Genomic DNA, 24951 nt, shown 5'->3' on the forward strand with positions numbered 1-24951 from the left:
TAAAGGTTGAGATTACTATATCCTTCAAAATACAGTTATATACTTAGGAAAGAGACAGATTCCTGCTTTGTTTCTTCAAGCTTCTGCTCTGGAAGGACCTCTCTTCTACTCGGCAACTATCATTCCTGCATGTCAAAGCATAATGCACTAAACCTGAGTGTTTGCAGAGAGCTTTATTCAGAATAGCAAAATGAAATTCAGAATTGTCAGTGGAGGATTATTAACAAAATAATTTAAGTAGTAAAATGCGAGTTTGAAATTTCACCATGCTGGAAAGAAAGAGTTCAGAATTCAAAATACATTGGCAATTTTCTTTAGAATTGGCTAAAATCCTGAACCAAAGCTCCTCTCAGTTTGAAATCTACAATTTAGTTCCAAATTCTGAACTTGGCTGTATGTAGTATCAATGTACACAAAAGTGCTGGGCATCTGATGTGCCACTAGCTACATACTGAATGCCTTTGTGAAGCACACTGTGATTTTTTTCACATATGAATGCACTATATTTTGCATTCTGACAGACTTTAAGATTTATTCACCAAAAGCTCCAAATACCATACACATATAGTACTGTGTACAAACACTTTACAGATGTAACAACTGACTGGAAAAACTTCTGATTTTTTTTTTTTCAGAAGCAGTTTTGACTGCATATTTATAAAGGATTTGGTATATATACAGACTGATCTTCCCAAGACGACACCTGTTACTAATACATATTCTTACTAGAAAGCATGAAAAGAAACTCAAATACAAATCCCTACTTTTTGCTTGAGCTCCTATGAAAAAAATGTTTAGTTTTAAATGTACTATATCAGCATGTGATTATTCACATACCCCCCAGCAGCTGAAAAACATCTAGGACTCTGGTTCAACTAATAGGTTAGACCTAAATGATATAAATTTTAAAAACTTGGGCTAACTGAAAACAAAATACAGCTTGCTGAAATCAGACCACCTTAGGGTACTTGGGAATCAAAAGGAAGCAGTTTCCTGCTTCGTGGTTGCAGCACGTGGCCAGAGGAGTAAAGTATTGTCAGTTTAACAATCATATATTGTGTAGTACTTTCTTTAAGCGTTATGGAATAAGGAAAACAGTTTCCATTAGTTGAAAGCATCAAAAAGTATTTTTGTGTCCTAGTTACTAATTTTTCCTAATAAACATGAATAAACACTATTTTACTATTTTCAGTAGCTTCATGAACCAAATTATACCATTATGAAAAAATGCATCAAAACGTTTCTCACAGAACAACGTTGCACTAGGATAAAGAACGAATGCATGACTGTAGTCTGGTGTATCCAACATTCCCGAACACTGAAGAAGGGCAGATCAAGATCCAAACTATGTGGTGAGACCCAGCCCTTCTGCGGTGTTTTGTGCTGTTGGTATAGTAGGTAGCTAAGGCCTGCAGGAAAAGTGTTGTCGAATGAACATAATTAGAACATTTTCCAGACAGCTGGAGGGCTACAACTAACACTACTGTAAATAAGCAAATGCTGCTTCTTCCTCTGGCTGATTTATTGGTACACCTGCATTCAGGAGCCGTATAGAAATGCTTAAAAGGAAAGGACAAGTCTTCCATCAGTTTGAAGAGCAGGAAAGGAAATAGAAATCAAGTTACAACACAAAGCTGTAAAGAATGTTTCTTTGTAACTATTTCAATACAGTCTGAACTTGAGAGCTACCAAGCAACCACACTGCTCCAGATGACTGAGAAAGGGAATGAAACATACCAGTAAAAAAACCCTAAAAATAAATATATATAGATCATGCTACATTTAAATCCCATTGCACAGGCTGTCTAGAGACACCCAATTCTTTATTAGAAAAGCATGATTTATTTGGCTGATATAGGAGGATTAAGCTGTTCAGGTACATCATGTACTGCTTATTGACTTCCCTAGATTTGAGGAGTCTATACCAGCAGCTATACTTGGTCATTTTGAATGGCCAGCTGTCACAGATGTGTAAATTGCAACTGAGTAAGCTCACATATGCAAGCACAAGAAACAGTTTCTGCCAGCTTCCCTCCACCCAGTCATTTTAAAAATACCTTCAAACAATTACCCAGCAAAATATCATCCTCCAAAAACTCACAAGAAGAAAAAAAAAGAAAAGATGTAAAAGAGCACAAGTTTTACCAAAGTGCACAACAGGGAAAATCTTAAATACTCAGAGAAGGAAGCCTGTGCTTCTCCACATAACCGTGAATTTAATAGTCAAAAAAAATTTTTCCACAGCTACAGCTACAAACTGTCTTGTGAATACAGCCTAAAGACTCCATTCTCCCGCAAAAGGAAACAACAGTGTTGTCAGGTGTGCAAAGTGATTCTTTCCTCCTGAGAACCAGGAGGAGGAATCTGTAAGTTTAAATGGTGTTTAAGTGTAAAAGACCCTGAAAGAAAAAATACACCTCTGAACAAAGAAAAAACTCATTATACTTTGCACCTGTTTAAGAAAAAAATGCTTTTAACAAGTTGGTTCATTAATAAAGGTGCAATTAAGTATCACATCATTAAAGGAACAAGAATGAAAACAGAGTAAATTCTCATTAAGAGACAATGCTAAGGTATCTATCTCATTAAAAAAAAAAAAAGAAGAAATCAACACTTTCTCTCATCACTCCTGCTTATAGATAATCTCATACAAATTTGTTACTTACAAACATTGGATTGCTCCTGAAAGCTAGGAAACTGCTTTTTTTTGAGCTAAAAATCTAGAATTTGTTCCCATATTTCTAAGAAAAGTTGTTACTTCTTGTGAACAAGCACAGCAATGAGAACAGAAAAACCTTTAGGGAAAACTACCGCTCATTTCAATATCACAAACAAGACATAAGCATATGGAAAGTGACAAATTTTGCATTCTCTCAATAACAGATTCTCTTTCTGTTAACATTGTAAGTTAGAATAGAGAAACTTCAATCGCTGTGGCAAGCAGCCAGCTCATGAATAGGCTTGCTAACATCAACAAGACTATTCGTATGAACAAATGCTCAAAATTACTATGAGACTTTTTCTATATCCTTTGTAATGTTAAAATCAGTCTAAGTGCTCTCCCACATGGACTAAAAGCTAAGTCAAGAAGAGTGTTCATGTGAGAAACTATGTAAGAGTTGTAGTTAAAGACTGCACTGATCCTTTGTTTTCAGTTTAAGAAAAATAACACAGGACAATAACAAAAGAACTACAGGATAGCAGATACCAGACTTTAATTATAACCTAGTGCCTGAAGTCAGATTCTCACATGTATTGATCAAGAAAAGTACTACTGCTACTGTGTGAACAGTTATTGGTTAACTATGTATGCAACTTTGCTTGAAGACCACGAGATTTCAAACTATATTCAAAAGGTATAGAACAGGGATGATAATACATAAAGGATCTGTGAGAAAGGAAGCACTAGAACTAGCAGCAAGGTGGAGTTGCCTGCATGGTCAGCCCTTCATTTGAATGCAAATGTAATTTTGGGGCAGGCAGTTATCTGTGACATCAGGCAGGACCTTAGTAAACTGTTACCACCAGCACCTGGTAAAACCATTGTTAATCATGTGTAGTAAAGGGACATCAGGGCTAGCATGAGTCATTTATAGAGCCAGTCAGGGCTAGAAAAGAGAGAGAAAGAAAGAGGAGGGCAAGAGAGATCAAACACACACTGTGAGGAGCAAGATGTCCCAGCAAGACAAAGCCAGGCTGTGAGCATCATGTATGTGAGTTATTTTTTGGATAAAGAAACCAGCATGTATCCAGGATCTGCAAGGTGCAGCAGCAACAACCTGCCAGTGCAAAACTTTGTGTCTACTCCACCCTATTCAGATTACATGGGATATCATCATGTGCCAACTCTGGACACCCATGGGCAGCCTGCGGGAACCTGGGGATCTCACTATGGCCCACAGAGGGAGGACTGGAACGCTTACGGCCCAGGACCTTCCAGCACGGTTGCTGCTGCACAGATCAATGGCTCGTCTCCTGGACAGGTCTCCTACAGTTCTGCTGATTACAGCTCCCTCCATCCTGCTGGATCTGGGGGGTTACCTCCTGTAGAAACAATTAATACACAGCAAATCTCTCCCAACAGCCAAAGGCACAGCTCTTACGAATGGATGAGGAAAACGGTGCAATCCACTTCTACAGGTATGAGGGCACTGAGCTTTTATGCTGAAAAGAGATTTCACTTTTTCTCTTTTTTTCTCCAATTGTTGGGGTTTTTTTTTCTAGGTTCCCTGTTTAGATGGAAGCGTACAGTTTAAGAAAGAAAGATCCTAATTACTCTGCCAGCAGTTAAATATTGTTTTGATTACTGGATGCTCGTTTTGATCTGCTGACTATTTCTTACATTTCTTTCTTGACCTTTAATGCTGAGGCAAATGAAAAGCAATGCCCTTTGACAGTGAAGTATTTTCACTTCAGATATGTTACAAAAATTTGTCATATCAAATAATTGATTTTTATAGGAGTCCTACAGATTGGAATGAAGCAGCATATCCGCAGAAAGAAATTATGATGAAAGTATTGTATTTCACCACCACCTATACTTTGCTTATTTTCCTCAAGTTTTAGAGTACATATGAAAAATTCAAGTAAAATATATACAGTAGGGGGGCTGGAAATAAGACTTTGTATTAGAAACAACCTCTCTAAACCCCAGAAGACCAAAATGAAATGAGATCTGCAAGATCAAACAATGAGTCAACGCTTTAAAAACAGGAATGATAAGGAAAGGCTTGCTTCACTTTGTAGTGGTAGCTCTCAGAATATGCAGGAATACAAAGATCCATGGTAATACAATGACTTAATACAGCGACAGATCAGTCTCTGATGCATAATATTTCATGAGTACAAAACAACTCTTCAATCGTATTTAACCAGTAAAAATAAGACAAGAAACATGAGGAAAAGGTTCTGTTTGATTGTGATGAGGAACAATAAAAAAAAATACTGAGCATCCCTGAAACAAAAATCTGTATGAACAGAACAAAAAAAATGAAAGAAGAAGGGAGCAGGAAAAGAAAAAGAGGGAAAACTGCCTGAAAAGAACAGAGGCACAATGTGCTATATACAAGTATTTGATCCTCCGAGGTACTGAGCAGCTTTGACATGCACCGAGATCAGTAAAAATCAAAGATGCTCAATACCTCCCCTAAAGAGAAGCTCACAGTATTTCAATGTTACATCCCAGGAAAGTTCCCTTCCTTTCAGCCCTTCCTCCCGCCCCTGTTCCACACATGCCTGTAAATAAGTTTTCAAAGCATGTACTGAATCAATCTCTGATGGGAAAGTAATTACTTAAAACATACTTCAGAAAAATGAAAGCAACTATATAGAAAAATTGTCGTTATTAAAATAATGCATCTGATTTATATGGACAGACTGAGTTGTCCTCACTGCTGCTGAGTAAAACTTTAGTTCATAGAGAGTCCATAGAAGTCAATAGGACAATGTAGGTTGTTACTCTGGGTGAATAAGAATTTTGGCAAATTAAAAAAGAGTACTTGGGTTTTTTTAAATCGTATTTGTTCTTCATTGAATACTATCCAAGAAAAAACAAGACAGGGCCAGTCTGGCAAAAAGCTTACAGCTTACTTTTGAGTAGCCCTTAGAAGGGCAATGAAATTGCTCACGAACTATATGATTTACAGATGGCAGAATACTTGCTCAAAAAAACACTACTTCTCATCTATTCTTTACTTACCTGCCTCTTGCTCCTTAAAATTTTGCCCTAATGTCAGATCTAGCAACGCACTTAGGTGAGTTTAGTCCTAAGCATGCAAGTGTTGCAAGTGACTTCAAACGTGTGAGTAGGCTAACTGCAAGTACCAATATTGTTTGCTGGATCATGATCAAAATTCTCAGTATTTTCTTAGATGGAATCCACTGCTTTTTACATCCTTAAAGCTGGATACATACATTAAGCATTACCCTTCTGTATCTTTGCAAAACCTTTAGGAATTTTAGCAGGGGTTTTGTATAGGCAAGAGTGAAGGAAGCACACCTATTATTTATTAGCTTTCCTTATTCCCTGTGAAATAGGTATGAGGAGCCACTATTCTTAAAGATGGAAAAACTGAGGCTCAGACTTACCTGAAGTAATAAAAAATTAATCAGACAAATTAATTTTATTATTTATTCATTACTTGTATTATCAATAGTAATATTATTTCACTATGGAAACAGTAATTATTAAAACAAGCCATTTTTGCAAGATATTCTTGAAAGTTTGCAACAAATGTTCCAGCAATCTTATCCCTTTAAGATCAGGAGAGATTGTTTCCAAAGGTTTACTTACAGTGAGTAGTCTGACTTGTACAGCTACAGAAACAAGGCCCAGAACCAATGACATTTCCACCTCCAGAGTTTTCATGGTTAGCTTCTCTTATTGGTGCTTTGCAGCCTCATGACCTGACAGATGACAAATAAAACACTTTATTGAAATTTCTACCACTGCCTCATGCCCTACAGGTCTTTTGATACTCTGTTATCTACAAAACTAACCTGGAACAAAAGAAGAAATTATTTCAAGTCTTACTCAGTTACATTCAAAACAACATCCAGTATAAAACCGTGTCTTCAACTGGTGTTAGGTGAAGTTTATGCTACTTGAAGCCACTGGAAGATCTCAGTATTTAATGCGAGACTATCATCCTACTTTAGTGTTACTGGAATGCATTTCCCACAAAAAAGACCTACTAAGGCTTCATCCAGCATTCTCTCTTTGGTTGAAGGATGTCTGAATGTCTCTCCCAGCTTTGGAACTGGAGGGATCGGGACTTGATGCTAAGTGCGGTGCACGTAGGATCCAATGCCTAGTCACTGCATTCTTGAGGGTGTTCAGGATACACAACACACAAATGTGTTTTGACTCGGAACGCCTGAAGAAGGAAACACTGACTATTTAGTCTTTTCAGCCAAGAACACTGATGGAAAAAGACCTTTCTCTAACCTTTATACTGTTCCTGTCCCCTCTCCTAAACCCCCACTTTGAAAGGGTGAGCAAAGCCAAGGCAACTAGCAAATGTAACAGAGGACAGAACAAAGCCACGACAAGTAGATATTTGAGGTGGCAATTCCACACACACACGAAGCACAATTACAGGCAAATTCTTTGATGGAAAGTAGAATAAAACCACCTTAGAACAAGTTACAAATTTCCTCCAGTTGATTTCAATATTTTTATGGAGGGATGCAATCACCCACACAGGAGTAGAGTTTACTTTTTGCCTTTGTAAGAAAACAACTTATATCTGTGGTAAAACTGTGCCCGAAACAATGAGTTTGAACAGTTAACTATCAGGCAGTTCCAGTAGCAATGAGAATTTGCTCACAAAGCTGAAAGTACATCTTAAGATCTATACTTACGTTACCATCAAACAGGGAGGCAACAAGATTTGAAACAGAGATAAACTGATTATGAGCAGACTTTTCCCATAGATGATAACTCTATCATTCTTGTTCAATAAAAATTTGCTCTGAAGACATAAAGACAGTTTTTCTGATGATGACGACGACGACAGGTGCTGTAGCATCGTTACTGAATGCACTGTAAACATACAGCATCTAGTCTCCAAAGGAAGAAGTTCTACTCCCTCAAATCTAACAAAGAGAAACAAGGTCTCTTAAGAAGCCATTCCTGCAAAATGCTGCATGCCTAAAGAACATACAACACTTGGGGAAAAAACATTCAGTTAATCACTTGTTTTTTGATCCATACAGTCATTGGCAATGGGATTTCCCCTGGCCTTGCCAGTTAGAAATCCACCTACATTTTGTGTAGGTTGGGTCCTTCTGCCAAACAAAACCCATACAGGATCATCTGTCCAATCATTGTTTAAAGGTGATAAAAATGACTCTTCTTTGGATTCAATTACTTCTGTACGATGCAGATGAATAGAAAAGCCTATACTAGCAAAGTGAAGGACAGAATTTGGCCAATGAGCTTTACTACAGAATAGCAGAACATATTCAAAATTGAAAACATTAGCATTTTAAATAGGAGTAAACAGAAGAAAAGGGAAAATTCTTCAAGTCTGTTGAAAGGTTCCAATTCTATGATCCTATTCTGTTCTTTTCAGCATGAGTTATCTGGACATGTGTAACAAGCAAACAATCAAGACCCAGCAGAAAAAACAAACAGAATTTCATGTTTCACAAACCTTTATGCATCCAATCTTGCAATAATGAATATTGCTACTCATCACACTAAGACTGCTGGCAGGAATATTATTACTCACATTATACAGGACTGGATGCATGTAACATTTTCTAATACAATGGCAGTGTGTGTTTTTTGTTTCTAATTTAACTTTACAGAAAATCATGTGCAGCACAACGCCCATCTTCAAGACTTAATTAAAATTACTTTTGCTTCACAACTTCAGTTAAGTCAGTGAAATTACACTGGGGAGAATTTCCCCCTTTCTTCCCTACACTTTTAAAGTGCATGAATATTTAGAGATAGTCCCAAAACAAAACTCTGGGGCCAGATCTCTGACAGTCCGCATCATTATAAGCTTAAAAACTAACACTAATCTCTCTCTTAATACTAAGCTAATATAAAAATGCAGATTTGAACTGAGCATATCTTCAGGCCAGAAAGCTGTTTCACATTTCAAGCTGTCTTAAGCTAACTTCCAATCATCAGGTAGAGACATTAACTTCCTCTGAAACAATGTTAAACCACAGCATCCAGATTACAATGCTTTGTAAGTAATCTGAAAGTAATCTGACACTACTGTACACTATGACATCTTCTGTCTGAATTAGGTAGCTTCTGGATTTTATGAATGATGCCAATTTCAGTGGACAAAGAATATTCCTGAAAAGTTAAGACAGAAGGCACTGAAAAAGGGGCCAGGGCTAGTTTTAATGCTAATTTATTTTGCTTTGTAAACTAGTTGTGAGGTCCGATGGTGGGGGTTTTTTTCCCCCCCTTTCCTGGCCTACATTGTCTGAGGTTTTGAGGCCTATCTGTCATATTGAGGCAACAGACCCTTTTAACACTTCTCTCTGCTTTGATATGCAGTCTTGTCTCTTCCTTCTCCCTCTTTTCTTCAGGAGTTATATTGCCGGAAAGGGTGATGATTTTCACAGCAAATAAAGAGGCCTTCTCCAAGCTTTATTGTCTTCAGAAGAAATACTCTGTGAATTTTATGACCAATCGGAAAGCTGTTCCCTTCCCCCAACTCAAAACTTGGCCAGTCACAAAAATTGCTAGAGCGGGCGTGATAGAACAGGATTGTTAAACTATATTGCATGAAAAGTGTTGTAAGTCTGAAATGCCGTATTTCTTGTGACTCCAAAGGCACTCTTCAATAGTCACTGTTTGTAAAATAGGTTTTTGACAAAACCCACCGTTCCTAAATAGCTCATTAAAACAAGGAAACCCACTCCCCGAACACAAAGGCAGTCATACTGCAAAGGTAGCTGCTTCAAAGCTCTTTTGTTTCATTTTTCTTCCACTCAGCTACTACCTCTCCAACCACTTGCAATTCCATAGTATAACTGTCCATGACAGAACACATTCCCGATAAAACTGACACTATATTGCTGATTAAAATGATAATCTGTCGCTAACAAAAGATTAAGATTGTAGAAAGTTAAATGTTGGTAATATCACTCACCTAAGTGAGTAAAATATGCAGGATTTGACTAAAGAATTGGATTAAAATATTAACTACTATCATTGCATCATTAAATTCTGCCATTATCTCCTAAAGAAGTCTGAGAAGTAAAGAACATCCTTCTGCTGTCTCTGGGGTGAATCCATTAGTCCTAACTCAAATTTTACTCAGGTAATACTTCTCCTTGAAATAAAATGTGTCACTGTAAATAAAACCAGTAGAAGGTCTGCAAAATTTGGCTCAGCATGCAGTAGAGTGGTTCTATTCCATCTAACAGATGGAATTTAGAGGCTACAGTCCCAAAGTGTTCAGCCATAGGTTTTGCTGCTGCTGTTTGTTAACTTTGGCAACTAAAAGCGTACTTTGCCTTTGAAAGGAAATGCCATATGCAGACTAATTCCAACCCAGCATCGAACAAAGGCATTAGGAAGACTCTCACTGACATCAAATGAGAGTCTGGGTAAAGGCCTAACAGACTAAAACATGACCCTCCAAGAACTAAAAGTATCCTCTCAGAAGACCCTGGCAGATCAACTCCCAGTCTCTTGTCTCTCACAGAGGGTATTACTCCACACAAAAAAATCAAAATTATCAAAGACAAGATTTATGTGACAAATCATAGATAATTTTTCTCAGATTGTTTTTGACTTTTAGGAAGGAAATGTTCTCCTTTTGTTTTTCTATTTTTTAAATTATTCTCTTAATTTACTTTAAGGAAAGAAATTAGATGTGAAAGCTCCCAATCTTCCTTCAAAAAGAAATGAGATATTATCATTGCTACTAAAAATAAACTGGAAGCTACTTATATGAAAATAAAAGATTTTATGGGAGAAAGTTCTGTTTTCCACATACATTTAGTTTCTTCAGTTTAAAAAGCAAAAAACCCAACCCTCTCCTACTCAGATAATAAGGGCTTAAGCACTTAAAACCAGAAACAGGAAGGTTTATCTTCAAGTTTACCTCCTTGTTTTGGCAATAAAAGAACATTTGATATTTGTCTCTGGCTTCTGAATGAGAATACAGTTCAAGATAAGATCATCTTGTTGCCCTTTTGTGTACTCCATCTTAACACCACAAAGGAGACTAAGGAAACATTTTAAACATTTCATCCCATAGAATGACCCCAAATTCTCATTTAAAGAGGGGGAAAAAATACAAACCAAACTAGAGATCAAAAGTTAAAAAATACCAAGTGAGGCATTAAAGCACCACAGGTGACTATATGTTAAACAAACAATTTACACTTCGAATGAATGAAAACAAATGTCCCTAGTATTTATGTGGACTGAACTGAATAACTGCTGTTCTTTAGAGACTCTAAAATTCTTCCCATAATGTTGTAAAAGTAACAGCACTTTTCACTTGATTATGAGTGTAAACATAATTGGGATAATTCTGCTTTCACTACAGTTTCGCAATGATAGAAATGCTACTGAAATGACAATGTCCTATTTACCTACCCCAGCCAAGCACAGCACAGCAGAACCTTCACAGGGAAGTTACCAGATTTGAGTCAAAGTGGTTTTGGCTTCATGGATTGAGCAGAAACCGCAGCGTAAGGAACAAACATGCACAAACCTATTTTTCCTGCTGAAATACTCTGCGTAAACAGGCTGACAGCCTCAAGACTGTTGGAAAATGCCCACAGCATTGTAAACTCACTATTAATGCATAGTGCTTTCCCAGGATTGAACATCATGGAGCATGGAAGCTGAAGGATCAAATCCTGATGTAGACGATGTTCTACACGCCTGGGAAGAGTCCTAGAGAAACCCGGTCACGTAGGGCAAACCGGTTATTATCCACAACCAGAGGTGTAACGCTATTTGTTTACAGCATTGCACTGACCAGGACTTCCAGTGCTAAACAATTCTGTATCTAGGATCTATACAAATAGTACAAAAAGAGCCTGAAGAACTTTTTAATGCAAACAATACTTTGGTGAGCCAAAAATTCTTACAAGTAGCAAAGCACTGACTGTCAAATGCTGGAAGAGGAAAAAAGTGGTATGGCTCTTGAGCCATTACCACACAGTGTATACAACAAGTGGAAGGCCACGTTAACTTTAAATATATTCAGCTATTAAAGAGACGTGACATCTCCCTCCACAGATGGTGAAAAAAAACAATAACCACTGAAACCAAATAACGAATTAAGGGATAGAGTACTTCAAGATTCTGCTATAGCTCTGTACCCTGAATTGTGATCTTTGGGTGCTACTTAAACTTCAAAAGCCAGGGAGTTGGAAGGAGGGGCTGGGGAGAAATCAGGCCTTTGACACCACTGATAGATGAAACCCCCAGCTATTCTCTCCTGCAGGGGCAAAGCTGGTTCCTATGGGGTGCTGTGCCATGCTGATCTACTCGGAGACTGAAATTTTACCAACTGAGTGCCTGAAAAATCTATTTCAGTCCTCTCCATTCAAAATTAAGTGCTCTTATTAGGAGTACAATTATTATGAGTTTGAGGAACCTGGTTTTTTGAAGAGTTAGGCATCCACACAATCTTTTCAGAAACAGATCTATAAGCAAACATGAGCTGTTGTATGAAGCTAAGCTACATCTGCAGCAATAGCAGATTATTATAGGCACCAAGCCACCATATGCCTCAAATTTCATGCATCATCTGAGAATGAGCCTGAATCTAAGGGGGCTGTTCTACTATAGTTACCACTAAGGACACAAAGATTGACGACCTACAGTACCACAGTGGAACACACTGCAAAAAAAAAAAACAACTAAAAATACATTCCCTGTCCCAGACAATTTACAGTCTAAATATATACATCTGAAGAAATGTCCATATAAATACATAAAAAATGGTAAGACTGTGGTTAGCAAACATGGTAACACTAGTCTTAATACAACAATGATGACATCTTTCAAAAATTTAGGAACACCTTAGGCTAGGGCTCAGGGGCCACCAAGCAGGTGTTGATCTCTGATATATTGATTGCCTAATAGCAGAGGAAAGGTGGGTGAGAAAGAAAGCATCAGTAGCCTTTCCCATTCTCAATTCTCTTTCACTACTGCCAACACATTCTGTCCTCAGAAATTACCCTGTATGGAATCCATAAAATTTCAGCTACTTGCATCTGTGTTCACTGGCTCATGTCATTTGCCATTACTTTTTAACGACCCAGACACTGCTGAGCTACATCTGCTTCAGTCAGCTGTACCCACAGCTGAAAGGATGCAGCAGTGCAGCTTGCAAAAGAACAGATGCTGCAGTTCTATCATTGTTCAATGCCCTTTGTTAAGTATTACTGCTTTTTCTCTTTTTTATTAACTGTCATCTCAAAATCTATGTTATTATTCCCTGTGCTATTATCAAGTTGTGGACTGACCTTGCCAGACTTGAAGGAAAAACACAACCTCCAAGTTGCAGTAACAATCACAATATTGTATTAAATCTCCTAGCAACAAGAAGCAAGGAACTTTGGAAGCTCTCAGTATTTTCTATGCAGTAAAATATCCTTCACAATTTCCCTCTGAAACAGGTAGCAGTGTATCAGCTTTAGAGACAGAGAAACAGAGCAATTCAACACCAGGCAGGAATCTTGCATCAGAGTTGGGAATAGAACCCAGGTTTCCTGGCTCCTTGTTCTTAACAAGAACAACTTCCCTTTCCCAAATGATAACACAAGGTTGATAAAGAATATGAGGACCAGTTTATCATCTATTTACTAAGGAGCAAACCCAAAATCTGATGGTATGAACCTCTTGCGTTGTAAATCAAGACCGAGCCCACTGCAGCCAAGGGGAGTTACTCTGGGTAAGTGCAAAGAAAATCAGGCCTAAAATACCCACAAACATATTTTCAAATGTAAAGCCAGATATTTTGTGTTACTGAAGTTAAAAAATTCTAGCTTGAAGCACTGTGTTCTTCTTTCAAAACAGGTAAAACAAGAACAAGAGAGAAGTACCGAGTGGTTTATACAGATCATCAGAGATTAGAATTAGAGAAGGAATTTCATTACAACAGATACATTACAATCAGGAGGAAGTCTGAACTTGCTGCAAACCTAAGACTTTCCGAGAGACAGGTAGAGTATGGATCACCCATTCAGGATTTCTTTGAATTTATTATTGCTGATGAGGAGATAACCGTACTGCTCAAAAACACAAAAATGCTAATGCCTCTAATAACCAAACAACGTGACTGGGTACCCTTTGCAGCGTAGGAACTCAAACTATCCAGCTGAATGGCCCAACAGCCCTGTTTGCACTCATTTCTGTATATCCCATCAACACCACTTCAGGTCTCATCAGGGAGCTGTACAACAACACTGAAAAAGCAAATGCCAATCTTACAGTCCTGTTCTGAGAAACAACAGTTTAAAAATATCAACAAAATCCTGCCTGGATTTTTCTCTGTTTTACTGGGGTAGTGGTAGCAGGGAGAAATTTTTGCTGAAATTTCTAAAGCAGAAGTCCTGGTTCTTCTGAACCAATGGGAATTCTATAACCAATTTCAATAAGGTCAGTCTTAGCACAGAATGGTACCGATGAGCTCAAGTATGTTCAGGACACTTGAAGGTATTTGTTTCTTTAGCTGCCTTTTACCTTTTGTAAGGATTTCCTACATACTTGCTACTCCTTTCTCCTGAGCCTATGTCCTCCCACTCCCCTCCAAATTCCACTTCTATTCCCACAACGTAAATCAAAACACAATCCTATCTGGTCAAAAGATATATACTATTTGCTCTGGAACTGCTCTGTGCTGTGTTCTTCGATCATGCAATTGCAGCGCCTGTGCCACCCCCTACCAAAGTAAAGCAGGTACATGGCCTCTGGCTGCCAAGCACTTCAGCTGGCTCATGCAAACAACTGAGATAAGATGCCAAGCTAGATCTCCCACAAAGACACTCACAGCATGGGCCGAGCCTACGTTCATGCCATTTCTCTTGGGAGTTTCTTGATGGAGTACACTGAAGTGAGCAGCAAAACAGAAAATTAGAAGCTTTACTGAAAGATCTCCCTGAATAGATTTCAGCTCATTTGCTACCTTTTCTATTTGCAAACCATCATAGCACTGTTTCCTCAGTCTGTTACTATTCAGTGTCATTCACTGAAGATTATGCCCGATTTACCAGTGTTTTGTGGGCTCGACTGAGCAGGGATAGTCCAAAACCCACCTAGTTGTAGCACTGTTCATCCATCTTGGACTTGTCTTACATAGCACACACTGAAAGAGCTTACAGAAATGGAGCAACAAATACCCATTTTGCAAATATTTCGCAATCTGCTGCTGAATGTGAGTATTTAATGATTAAAAATTAAAATTATTTCAACCGGATATGAAAAATACACTATGTATCTTTTTGCTAGCTGTTAAAACTTCAATAACTTGACTTCATTATGATGGGTCAAAAATTATGACCCTGCTTTTGTAAACAACAAACAATATGTCCTTGAAACTTCTTACTTCAGTGATAATTCCTGATAAACATATTTGTTAGTATATTTGAAGTGGTGATACAAAAAAGACACGAAACTTCTGTTTTTTTACATATATTGGGGAAACATGGCAACAGTTGTTGCAATATTTGCTGCTCTTCATCATCAGTGTATGTCATGAATGAAATTAATTCCAGTCCATGAAGACTACAACTCTGAAGTTACTTTTGAAAATGTAAGATTAAGAAAGAAATACCTGATCTGTACGCCCACTACTACCGTTTTATACAAATTAAGTCATATGAATATGACTGAACATACACTGTCCTTTCCCAAGTTCCACTGCACTCAGCCTAAAATGGGAAATTATTTTCTGGAAAAGTTTTTTTCCTGGCTGTGCCAAAATCCCATCCAGGACACTGGAAGGAATAGTTCAAGACAAAACAAAAAAGAACAATTTTTTAAACAAGGAAGGAAAGATGTTATTTCTAATGAAGAAAAAAAAAAGGCAAAATGAAACATTGCTAATATAGGAAGGATACAGAAATAAAGGAGATGATGAAGAGAAAAGAGAAAATTAGATTTCAGGGGAAGAGTTACTTGCACAACAACTGAACAGTGGAAAAAAAAAAATACTGGAAGGAAAGAGGGCAACGGGTAAAGAACAAGTCAGACAGATGCAACTGACCACATTAGCTTTTGGTCTAACTTTCCAGATCTGTATTTACTTGTAATTATTTGATGATTGACCTTGAAGTGCCTACTAAAATTCTCTCTGGATCACTGCTGCAGATCTGCATCCCTAGTTTAATAACAAACCAGTACAAAAATCCAAATTCAAAGGCAGGTAAGAACACTGAAGCCAGAGGGTAATTCTAAAACAGATGATAGTTTAGTTTTTAGGCTGTTTCATCTTTTCACGCATTTTGGCAAATACATGGGTGAAACTAGATTACCTCAACACAATCAGAATGCAAGAGATCTGAGAGTATTTGAGACCAGTTTAATGGAACATAATTTGGTACTGAAAAATGAATTGCCAAATGTCTCAGATGATAGTCTGGGATTTAAGAGACCTAGTTCAAATTTCCACAAGTGTTGTGTGTATCCAAATTTTTCAATTGTAAAATAGGAATAATAATGCCTCAAGGATAAGTACACCCAGATTGTCACAGAGGCTTCTTAAGATGTTTTGTAGGACTTCACCACTGGTTTTCCTTTAAAACACAACCTAGTAGCCACAGATTTTATTACCTCTTACTGTTTTACCTCCTTTCTGATCATCATTCTCTTTCCCTTTCTAGCTTCTAGCACAGGATAACTAAACAAATCAGTATCTCTCACCAAACCATTCATATTTCTTTGGGTTATAGAAAATGGTGACAAAAGTGTTTCCTTTGCCATCTGAACACCAACAAGAAAACAGAACATATCTGGATAAGGGAGCTTGACTCATTACACAGAATGGACATAATACAGAGCCACTTCCAAGGATAAATAGCTGGCATGCACTGTTTCAAATCCAACATTGGGGATTCACGTCCAAAGACATTTCAGTTGCCAAAGACCATTCACCCTTTCACACTTGAACAAGTTTTGCTGTATTTTCAATTAACCATTATTCATCAACTTCATCTCACATCCTCATTTTTTCCGTCCTAATCAAAAAACATATACTCTTCAATAGTTGCTTCACTTCTTCCCAAGTGGCAAAGCAATGACTATGGTATAAAGCAGTGCACTGTGTGGAAAAGAGCAGCAGCAGATTCTGGCTCCATCCATGAATGCAATAAAAGGCACTTAGATATTAAGGGACCGCTTATACTATATTTTTAAGTAACGTTGTGTACAAAGAGTCGTGTGCTGGTGAAACTCTGCTCAGGAGCGTATTTCCATTGGCTTACACACTGGAGCTAACCAATTAATGTGCAGCATCCAGACAGGAAAGCTTTTGTGCTTCAGTTTACAGGCCAGTGACAGGTTTTGACTTGCTCTGACTGGGGCGTATAGTTTTCAATGTAAAGATACTCCCAGGTTCTTTTGGCCATCACTATCACACATGAGATTCTGTTCTATTAGATTTTGTACAAAATAAATAAATAAATAAATAAATAGAATCAAAGCTCATTCCATAAAGAAATATCTCCCCAAAAAACCTAACACTGAAAAACTCTTTTTATCAAACCATCAGTAAATATTTTATTACCAGATAGGAAAGATTACCTGTATGAAAAGCAAGCAAACAGCTCTGTTGTCTCAGGTTGCCACTGCCTTTCTCGCTGGTCCTCATGGCAATGATTTTACCTATGACCCTTGACTGTATACATGAAGGACCACATTGCATTCTATTAGCAACTGAAAAACATTCTCCTGTTTCCTGCAGGTGAAAATCTGGTTCCAGAATCGCAGAGCCAAAGAAAGAAAATTAATGAAGAAGAAAATGACTCATTTTGATGGCAGCAACCTTGGCTCTATGCAGAGTGACTCTGGCTCAGTGAGCCCAATGCCAGTTCCTGACCAACAGACTCATTCAGAAATGTCCAGTTCTTTATTCCCACCTCCACCTCCTCCACCTCCGCTTCCCATGAATGGTTTGCAGCACAACGGGAACCTGCAGCAGGTAGTGGCCTCTCAGTAAGGCTGCCTGAAGAGCTACTGCATAACGAACACTATAAACTACCAGTACATGGAGCACTACAGTATGAGAGAGAGAGGACAGCTGTAGCTGTTTTGCAGGAGTCCCCAGCATGACACAGTTCTGTGCACATCAGCTTCAAGTACAGTAAACCAAGAGCCACTTGCCAGGTCTGCAGGATAGCGCAAGTTCCCAAGGGCAATGGAACTGCTGCGTGCCAGGAGTCCTAGCTGCAGGGAGCCTCTGCAAGAGGATGCCATGCCGAGTCTGTGCCCCAAGGCAAGCATCCCTCCAGCCACGCAGCAGGCGGGCAGGCACTGGGAGGGAGGAGAGCTGAGGACCAGGTACGGCCACTTCTTACAGTACGCTGCAGACAAAAGAAAAAAAAAAAGGCACAAAATGGGCCACAGGCAATACATCATTGCTGAGGCAGTAACAGCAGCTGTACGCAAGTGCTCTGTCTGTCCCTCATCCCTAGGTAAAGAGTATTTCCTTCTCCTTTGATCTCCACACAGGTTCCATGTACTAATCTCACTTTCATGGACTTTACACATGGATCTTGATAAATGAAAACCTGGTTTATATGTTTTGACCCACTTGATGGAAAACCTAGTCATGGTGATTGCACTCACTACATGTTAAGGGCAAAGGTCAGGGATGAACTTTTTGGAATTTTCTGGTTTTGACAGGTATGATTTCCAATGCTCCATACACTGGTATAAACATGCACTCTTCAATCTTACCGTAAATGTTTCTAAAGCGTTCTAGAATTGTGAATCTTGGCCCAAGTTCATTTCTGATAGAAGAAAAAATCCTGTCAGACCCATTTTATATCCTAAAAGAATGAGCAAAGGGCAAGAAATCCTTTCAAGAAGCGTACGTATTTTAACAAGTGACTGCCTTTCATGAGACAGCATAGCCCACAGATAAAGATGCAATAATTGCACTCAACTAATTTTAAATTTGGTCCAGTTTTCAGAGCTACCGTGACACTAAAAAAATCTGAGAAGCCAAATTAAGGGACAACAAAGCAAACAAAATTTTCACTTAAACATAAACTCTCGGCATTTTTTTAAGTGGGTCTTGATTCCCGAAGTGCTGATCCCTACTGTACTAAGCAGAATTTGATAGGTAATCAGTAGTTAAGAATAATCCAGATACTTACTTCCTAATATGACCACCAATTGCATGTGCATAACCTTTGTCTGAAAAGGGAAAATTTTTAAAGCATGCAAGTGATTTGGCAGTTTACACCCTCATTGTCAGAAGCAGTTCAGAAATTTAGGATACCTATACTCACTAATTTTCATCAAGTTGCCCTCCTAAATATCTCTGTCACTGTTGCAAATAAGACTTAGGAGCATTAAATCATTTAGGCACTATATTCTTGGGGGTTTTTTCCTTAATTATAACAAATAGTACTATTAGATCATCAAAATGTTGGTAATGTGAAATTACTTTGTGTATAAAGAAGATCAAAATAAATGACTTTTTTCATAATCATTTTCCAACGCGATATCAGCTACTGTGGAAAGTGAACATGCATGCTTCCATGATTAGTCTGTTATTGAATTGTAATATCAAATTTAAAAGCAGAGAGATGGTTAAAAAACTTAGAAAAAGTAGAGGAGAATGATAAGACCAGGATGGTTCAGGGAGCTGGCAGTTTTCACTATTCCTTAATTTCATTTACCATTTTACAGTTGCGAGAAGGACAGCACTAAACAAGAGTAAAGTTCCATCTTTAAATGGACACAATGAACTGCAATTCAAAGTTCAGCAACAGAAAGACTCCTACTGATTTCCACATATTATGAAAAGCAGAACATGGCAAACAGCACGTGGGAACAAAAGTGATTTACCATCCATATTGATGAGCATGGCAACCAAACCAAAACACTAGTCTCCCAAAAAGAGATATCCATTGGATATGTCCAAAAGAGGAATCCACTGGAAATACACAGAACAGCCACTCTGTCTACAGAGGGAAATGCTAGAGATATTTTACCTACAGCTCATGCACACACATACGCACTTATATTTAACTTAACAGAGACTAAAAAATGTTCAACAAGAAAAGCAACCTCAGATTGGCCAATTAAACAGAATTATGCTGGCTAGAGAAAAATAAATTTTAAAAAAATCCAGATTTAGTCTTTCAAAAGGTAAGAATACAGAGGGAAACTGTGTCTTTTGTACTGATATACAATAATTTAGGACCTAGTTCTAGCTAAGTGCACAGAACCCTGGCTCCAGGTTCATCACTACATATCTTAATCACATTTCTATGACAGTTTAATTTTGTATTAGAATTTTAAAGAGGAAAAAGAAAAAAAGTGCTTCAAGAAAGAACTTTAAGAAAAGAAATACATCCGAACACAACTTCTTTCTCTTTAAAATTATTTAAACATCATTCAAAGAGAGTGGGATCTGGCAAAACGACCTGGTTTATCTTGTTTACATGTAGAAGAGTTATTGAGGAAGATAAGTGACCACTTTGAAGATCTGCCTCATTTCTGTTCCAGTTTGCTGAAAGCATGCTTGCTATAGGTTGCTATGTGTTTCCAATCAGAAGTTGTTAAGTACACAAAATAAGGCTGGATTTTATTTGCAGAAGCACATGTTCAAAGGTTAAAATTTATTGCTCCAAAAGCAGTATCTATAAACCAGGGCAATACCTTAGAGATTATTAACCTTCTAGTTATGCCACTGATTGTTTTAAGTAGTTCAATTTATTTTTTTTTAAACTTACCAGCAATCTATTCAATAAATATTGTCAATGTGCTTTAATCCTTTAAACAGTTGCCCACCAAAACCAAAAGAAAGCTATTTTTCACTAAGAAGCTGTGTAGTGCTGTTGCTTAAATGCTGTATTGTGTATAATTAAAAATGAGAGACACATAAAATTGGAGCCAAATCAATTGAAATTATTTTGGTCCAACATTGTGAGTCATGAAATACTGGTGCCAGTCCTCAGAACAACAATTACTTTCTTCCTGACTTTAGGTATATCATATAACCTATCACTTTTATCACATCTGAAAACAAGGGACACTAAAGCAGAGTTGCTGTGAAGATTGATTGGTTGTTAGCAAAGTGCCTTGAAGAAGAAAAGCATACCTTAGACTAGATCACAAGAATATCTAAGCTCTTAATCCTAATTGTGATTAAAAGAACTATCAAGGTATATCCAATTTTCAGAGGAATTCACTAACCTTTAAACCCCATTACCCAGCAAGAACTGTGATCTATATGGTACAAAAAGATCAAGAAAAGCATAGCAAACAGCACCTTCTACAAAAACTTCATGCAACCAAGCAAGATATACAATTCAAAATGGTATTTCTAAAACAAAAAAATTCAAATATGCAGCATCTGCAATTGCTTAGGGGTCATGCACTCATTAACGTACGTAGGAGAGAGCATCAAGTACGTGCTACCTTCCACCCAAGGAGCACATTCAAAAATACATTCATTCTGGATGTTAACATAAAAATTAAAAAGCATACTCCTGAGTACTTTAGTACCTTTATTTGGTTTGCTGATGCAGTACAGGCTTACTCCAAGCCAAGATTTTACACCCAGAGCGTATGCTGAAATGATGCATCCCCAAGAATGACTTACACAGCCAGTCATCTTTTAGAATGGCACTGGACGTTACTAGCTGGACACAACATTGTGCAAACCTCACTAGGTAAAGGAATAGGCACAGGTTTTATGATGAAAGTGTTTGCCACTTGCTTTCATACTCAAGAAGCACAAATACTTACTTGTACATTTTGTAACAAACTCTGTTCTAAGAGGTGTCACAATAAACAGAGAGGCTTAATTAAGATACATTCTGCATGTTCCTGGTTTTCTAAGCCACAATAAAATAGTCACTCTATCGCAGGACAGACTTCATGTAGATATACCTCTCTTGTCTGGGAGTATGAAAGAAGAGTTGAATTTGTGCAACAGAAATGCCAGTCTGACAGGAATATAAACCATGTGTATGGCAAAAATGGCAAACAGTAGAGGCAATCAATTCCATTGTTACCTTATGAAAGAAAGACCACACCAAAGAACATCTCAAGGACTCAATAGCGAGCACCCAATAATCCCATCTAGCTATACTCTGGTCAGCATGAATTAGTTACAGCAAGTGGGAGCCCTACACAACTTGACTCAGGAAGGAAACCAAGTTAATTATCAATAAAGGATTTACTGTTTGTTTCCATGGTTCTTCTAAAAAGAAGCAATTTAACCTGGAGTTCACATGCAGGCTCTGTAACTCCTGCCATATTAGGTCTGCTTGTTGAGCAGCAGGACATACTCTTACTACTGTCAGTATTGATTTTGTAGCAGATTTGAAATTATTTAGATTTCAGAACAGTGAGACCCTCCTTTAGCTCCAGACCACTCTTTCCTGGCAAATACAACACTGATGCAGATCATACATGAAATATACTGTTGCTACTTTTAATAAAATGCGGAAGTTGACATTAAGAAATGAAAGATAAGTCATTGTTAGCAGCAGTTAGAAAAACAGTAATGGAATAGATAGAAGGGTAAATACAATCACCATGCTCCCAACAAGTCACTTTTCACCATTTTTCAAAAGGCTTTGTTAACAACCACAATTTCAGAGCATGGAATTAAAAATGAAACCATTGAGGAAGGCTTCATGGACAACTGACATTTTTATTTCTACTGTTGGTCTCCTATCAAAAAGAAATACACATTAGGGATGACAGAGACACACAGTACAGAACTGAATCTTGGGCTATACCCCTTTTTCTCAAAAAAAGCTCAGTTCAGCAAGTGAAAATAGTTCAGCTACCATTGCTTGTTCATCTCTCTAGGCTGTGCCACATCTGTCACTACAGAGATACAATTTGGCATGTGCTTGCATTTCAAGCCCTGCAAATGAGACCTAACTAGGGTGTTGCATATTAAGCTGGCCCAATTAAAAAGGGTAATCAAAATTTTCAGAAGCTTTGTGTTTGTGAAAGCAAGAGCAGCTTCTTTAACTGTGTGTTTTAAAATTTTAAAGCCACGTGCCTGCCTTCATGACTAGTTGGATTTTTTTCCAACAGAACTGACCTCAGTTGACAGCATGCCACATACTGACTGACCTTTCTCAAGATTTATACAGATGACTATTAATTCTAGGAGGAATGGGTGTGCACGCAAAGTGCAGCCTGAATAAAGGGTCAATAACACCTCCAAAGACTGCATTAAAACTATCAGCAATACATAGTTCACTAACAAAGCCCTTAGCTAGCCATTCCATTGAAATTCCAAGCATGCAGTTATAAAGGTACGGGCAAGAAGAATTCCTAACACATCAGTAACAGCAGGCTTATTTGAGTGGTCATCTGGAGGCAAGAAAACAAACATCTATCCCTATCACCTTAGCCAGATTGGGACACGCTAAGCTCACCTGTTTTTTACACCTCAGAAACAAAAACCCAGATAGATTTCATATAATTTTCATTCCATCTACATTGCCTGTACAAACAAAACTTTAATAGTTCCAATGGTTATCACCATACTTGCTAGTATTGTTAGATTTTCACTAACCACTTGTTAGAAAACCAGAAAATTTTCTTTCCCAAAGATCTCAAAAGTACATTTAATTTTACACACATACAACTTCACTCCAACAAACACTGAGGCAACTCCTGTGGACACTGGCTAAGTAGAAAAATTATACATAGAATATTAACAGGTGGGAAAAAAAATGGAAAATTACAACCTTGGAATTCAGTTATGCTGGCAATCCATCCCTCTGAAGTATGCAAAGCACGTAGCACTCTTGCTGCCAATACCACACAGATCTTTCCTGTTCTGTCGTTATCACCCAGTGCAGAAAATGGTATCAATACAAACCTCCATATGGATGAGATTTCTGGATGTCTAGCCCACTACCTCAGAACTGCTTTTGCTTTCCCATCACTCCAGATAGTCAGGAGAGGGCCCCTGGTAACACAACAGTTCCACATGCACTTTACACTGGCACAGGCAGCACACTAGCCCTTCCTCTACCACCAGCGACTCACTGCCATCCTCTCACAGTGCAAATACGCACAAGGCAAGGGCAGTTCACTTTTTTTTTCCTTTTTTCTTTTTTTCCTGATGGCAATGCCCACTAAAAGTGTTCCTGGAACTACCGTGTAAGTTACTGCTATACACTGAAGATGCAGTGGTTCTATGGCTCTGAAGCTACCAATGTGCAGGATCTGAGCAGGAAGGACACATGCATGACCAAGAAATGACTCTTGGGAAGGCAGACTCAGATTAACAGTCAATTAGCTCTCAAAAAACATCAACCCCAAAATTTTGGTAGCCTCAGACTACCAAACTGCATGCAAAGGTATGGTTCCTTTTTAACACATGTCCACAGTACTGTTACACAAAATGGGAGGCATAACAGTCAGGGTGCAGAAGATCATTTGACTGTTGCCATGTTAGTTATCTTATTCTCACCTTGGTGTTAAAAATCTGCAGTCCTACCCAGCAATCTTATCCTGCTATGTAAATCTTTTTAAACAAAATGCTTTATTCAAAGGTTACTATTGTTAGCCGATATCAAATCAGTGTAGCAATTCACCATCGGCGTATCTTGATCTAATTATGTTCTGGAAAGAATCGAAATAGATCTAAAGAAAATTCAGATAATGGAACAGGCAAAACAAGAAAGGGAAAGGAGGAGCATAAACAAAAGATAAAAGAAGAAGAGAGAATAAAGGATAAAGTTCTGAGATACAAAAAATAGGATTAGGTGACACTGAAATTGTGGGGAGTATGGGCAGAGGCATCCCATAAAGAAAGAGGAAGACCAGGGATTAAAAATGTTACCATCATCTAATGCATTCTATGAAATTAAATGTCATTCACTGAGATGTGAAAATGGTGTGCTTGGAAGTCAAACAACGTGTGTGATCTGAAATCTATGAGCAACCAATGTTCATTTGTACTATGTCAATGTATTTCAGATACAGGCAGTGGAGACAAAGCTTCATCCTCCTATGGATCCGCCTATGATTGACAGCTCTGCGTAACATTTAGCAATACATCGGAATTTAACTACTGGCATAATGCTCACAAATATGCCAAGGATTCCAAGGATACTTCCAGTATAGGAAACATCTCTTGTTCAATTTGCATCATGCTCAGTGGAGTTTTTTGTTCTTTTTAGTACACATCAGTACTAAAAAGTCTGTGGGCTCTCAAAAATCGTATTAAAATGCCTTTGCTTTCAAGATGAAGAGAACAAGAGTCTCTTCTGATTTTTTTTTATGTCTATTTT

At 37.9% G+C, this 24951-nt stretch overlaps 1 protein-coding gene across 1 annotated transcript; it reads left to right on the plus strand.

Moving 5' to 3' along the window:
- Nucleotides 1-3707: 3707 nt before the first annotated feature.
- Nucleotides 3708-17660, plus strand: LOC309408436 (homeobox protein CDX-1-like; the record flags this gene model as incomplete). Its single annotated transcript, XM_082004256.1, has 3 exons — nt 3708-4140; nt 13523-13668; nt 17406-17660. 3 exons carry the CDS (start codon nt 3708-3710, stop codon nt 17658-17660), a joined length of 834 nt encoding a protein of 277 aa, XP_081860382.1.
- Between the last annotated feature and the right edge of the window lie 7291 nt (nt 17661-24951).

The sequence above is a fragment of the Phaethon aethereus genome (assembly GCF_964289735.1).
Source record: "Phaethon aethereus genome assembly, chromosome: 10".
Taxonomy (NCBI): domain Eukaryota; kingdom Metazoa; phylum Chordata; class Aves; order Phaethontiformes; family Phaethontidae; genus Phaethon; species Phaethon aethereus.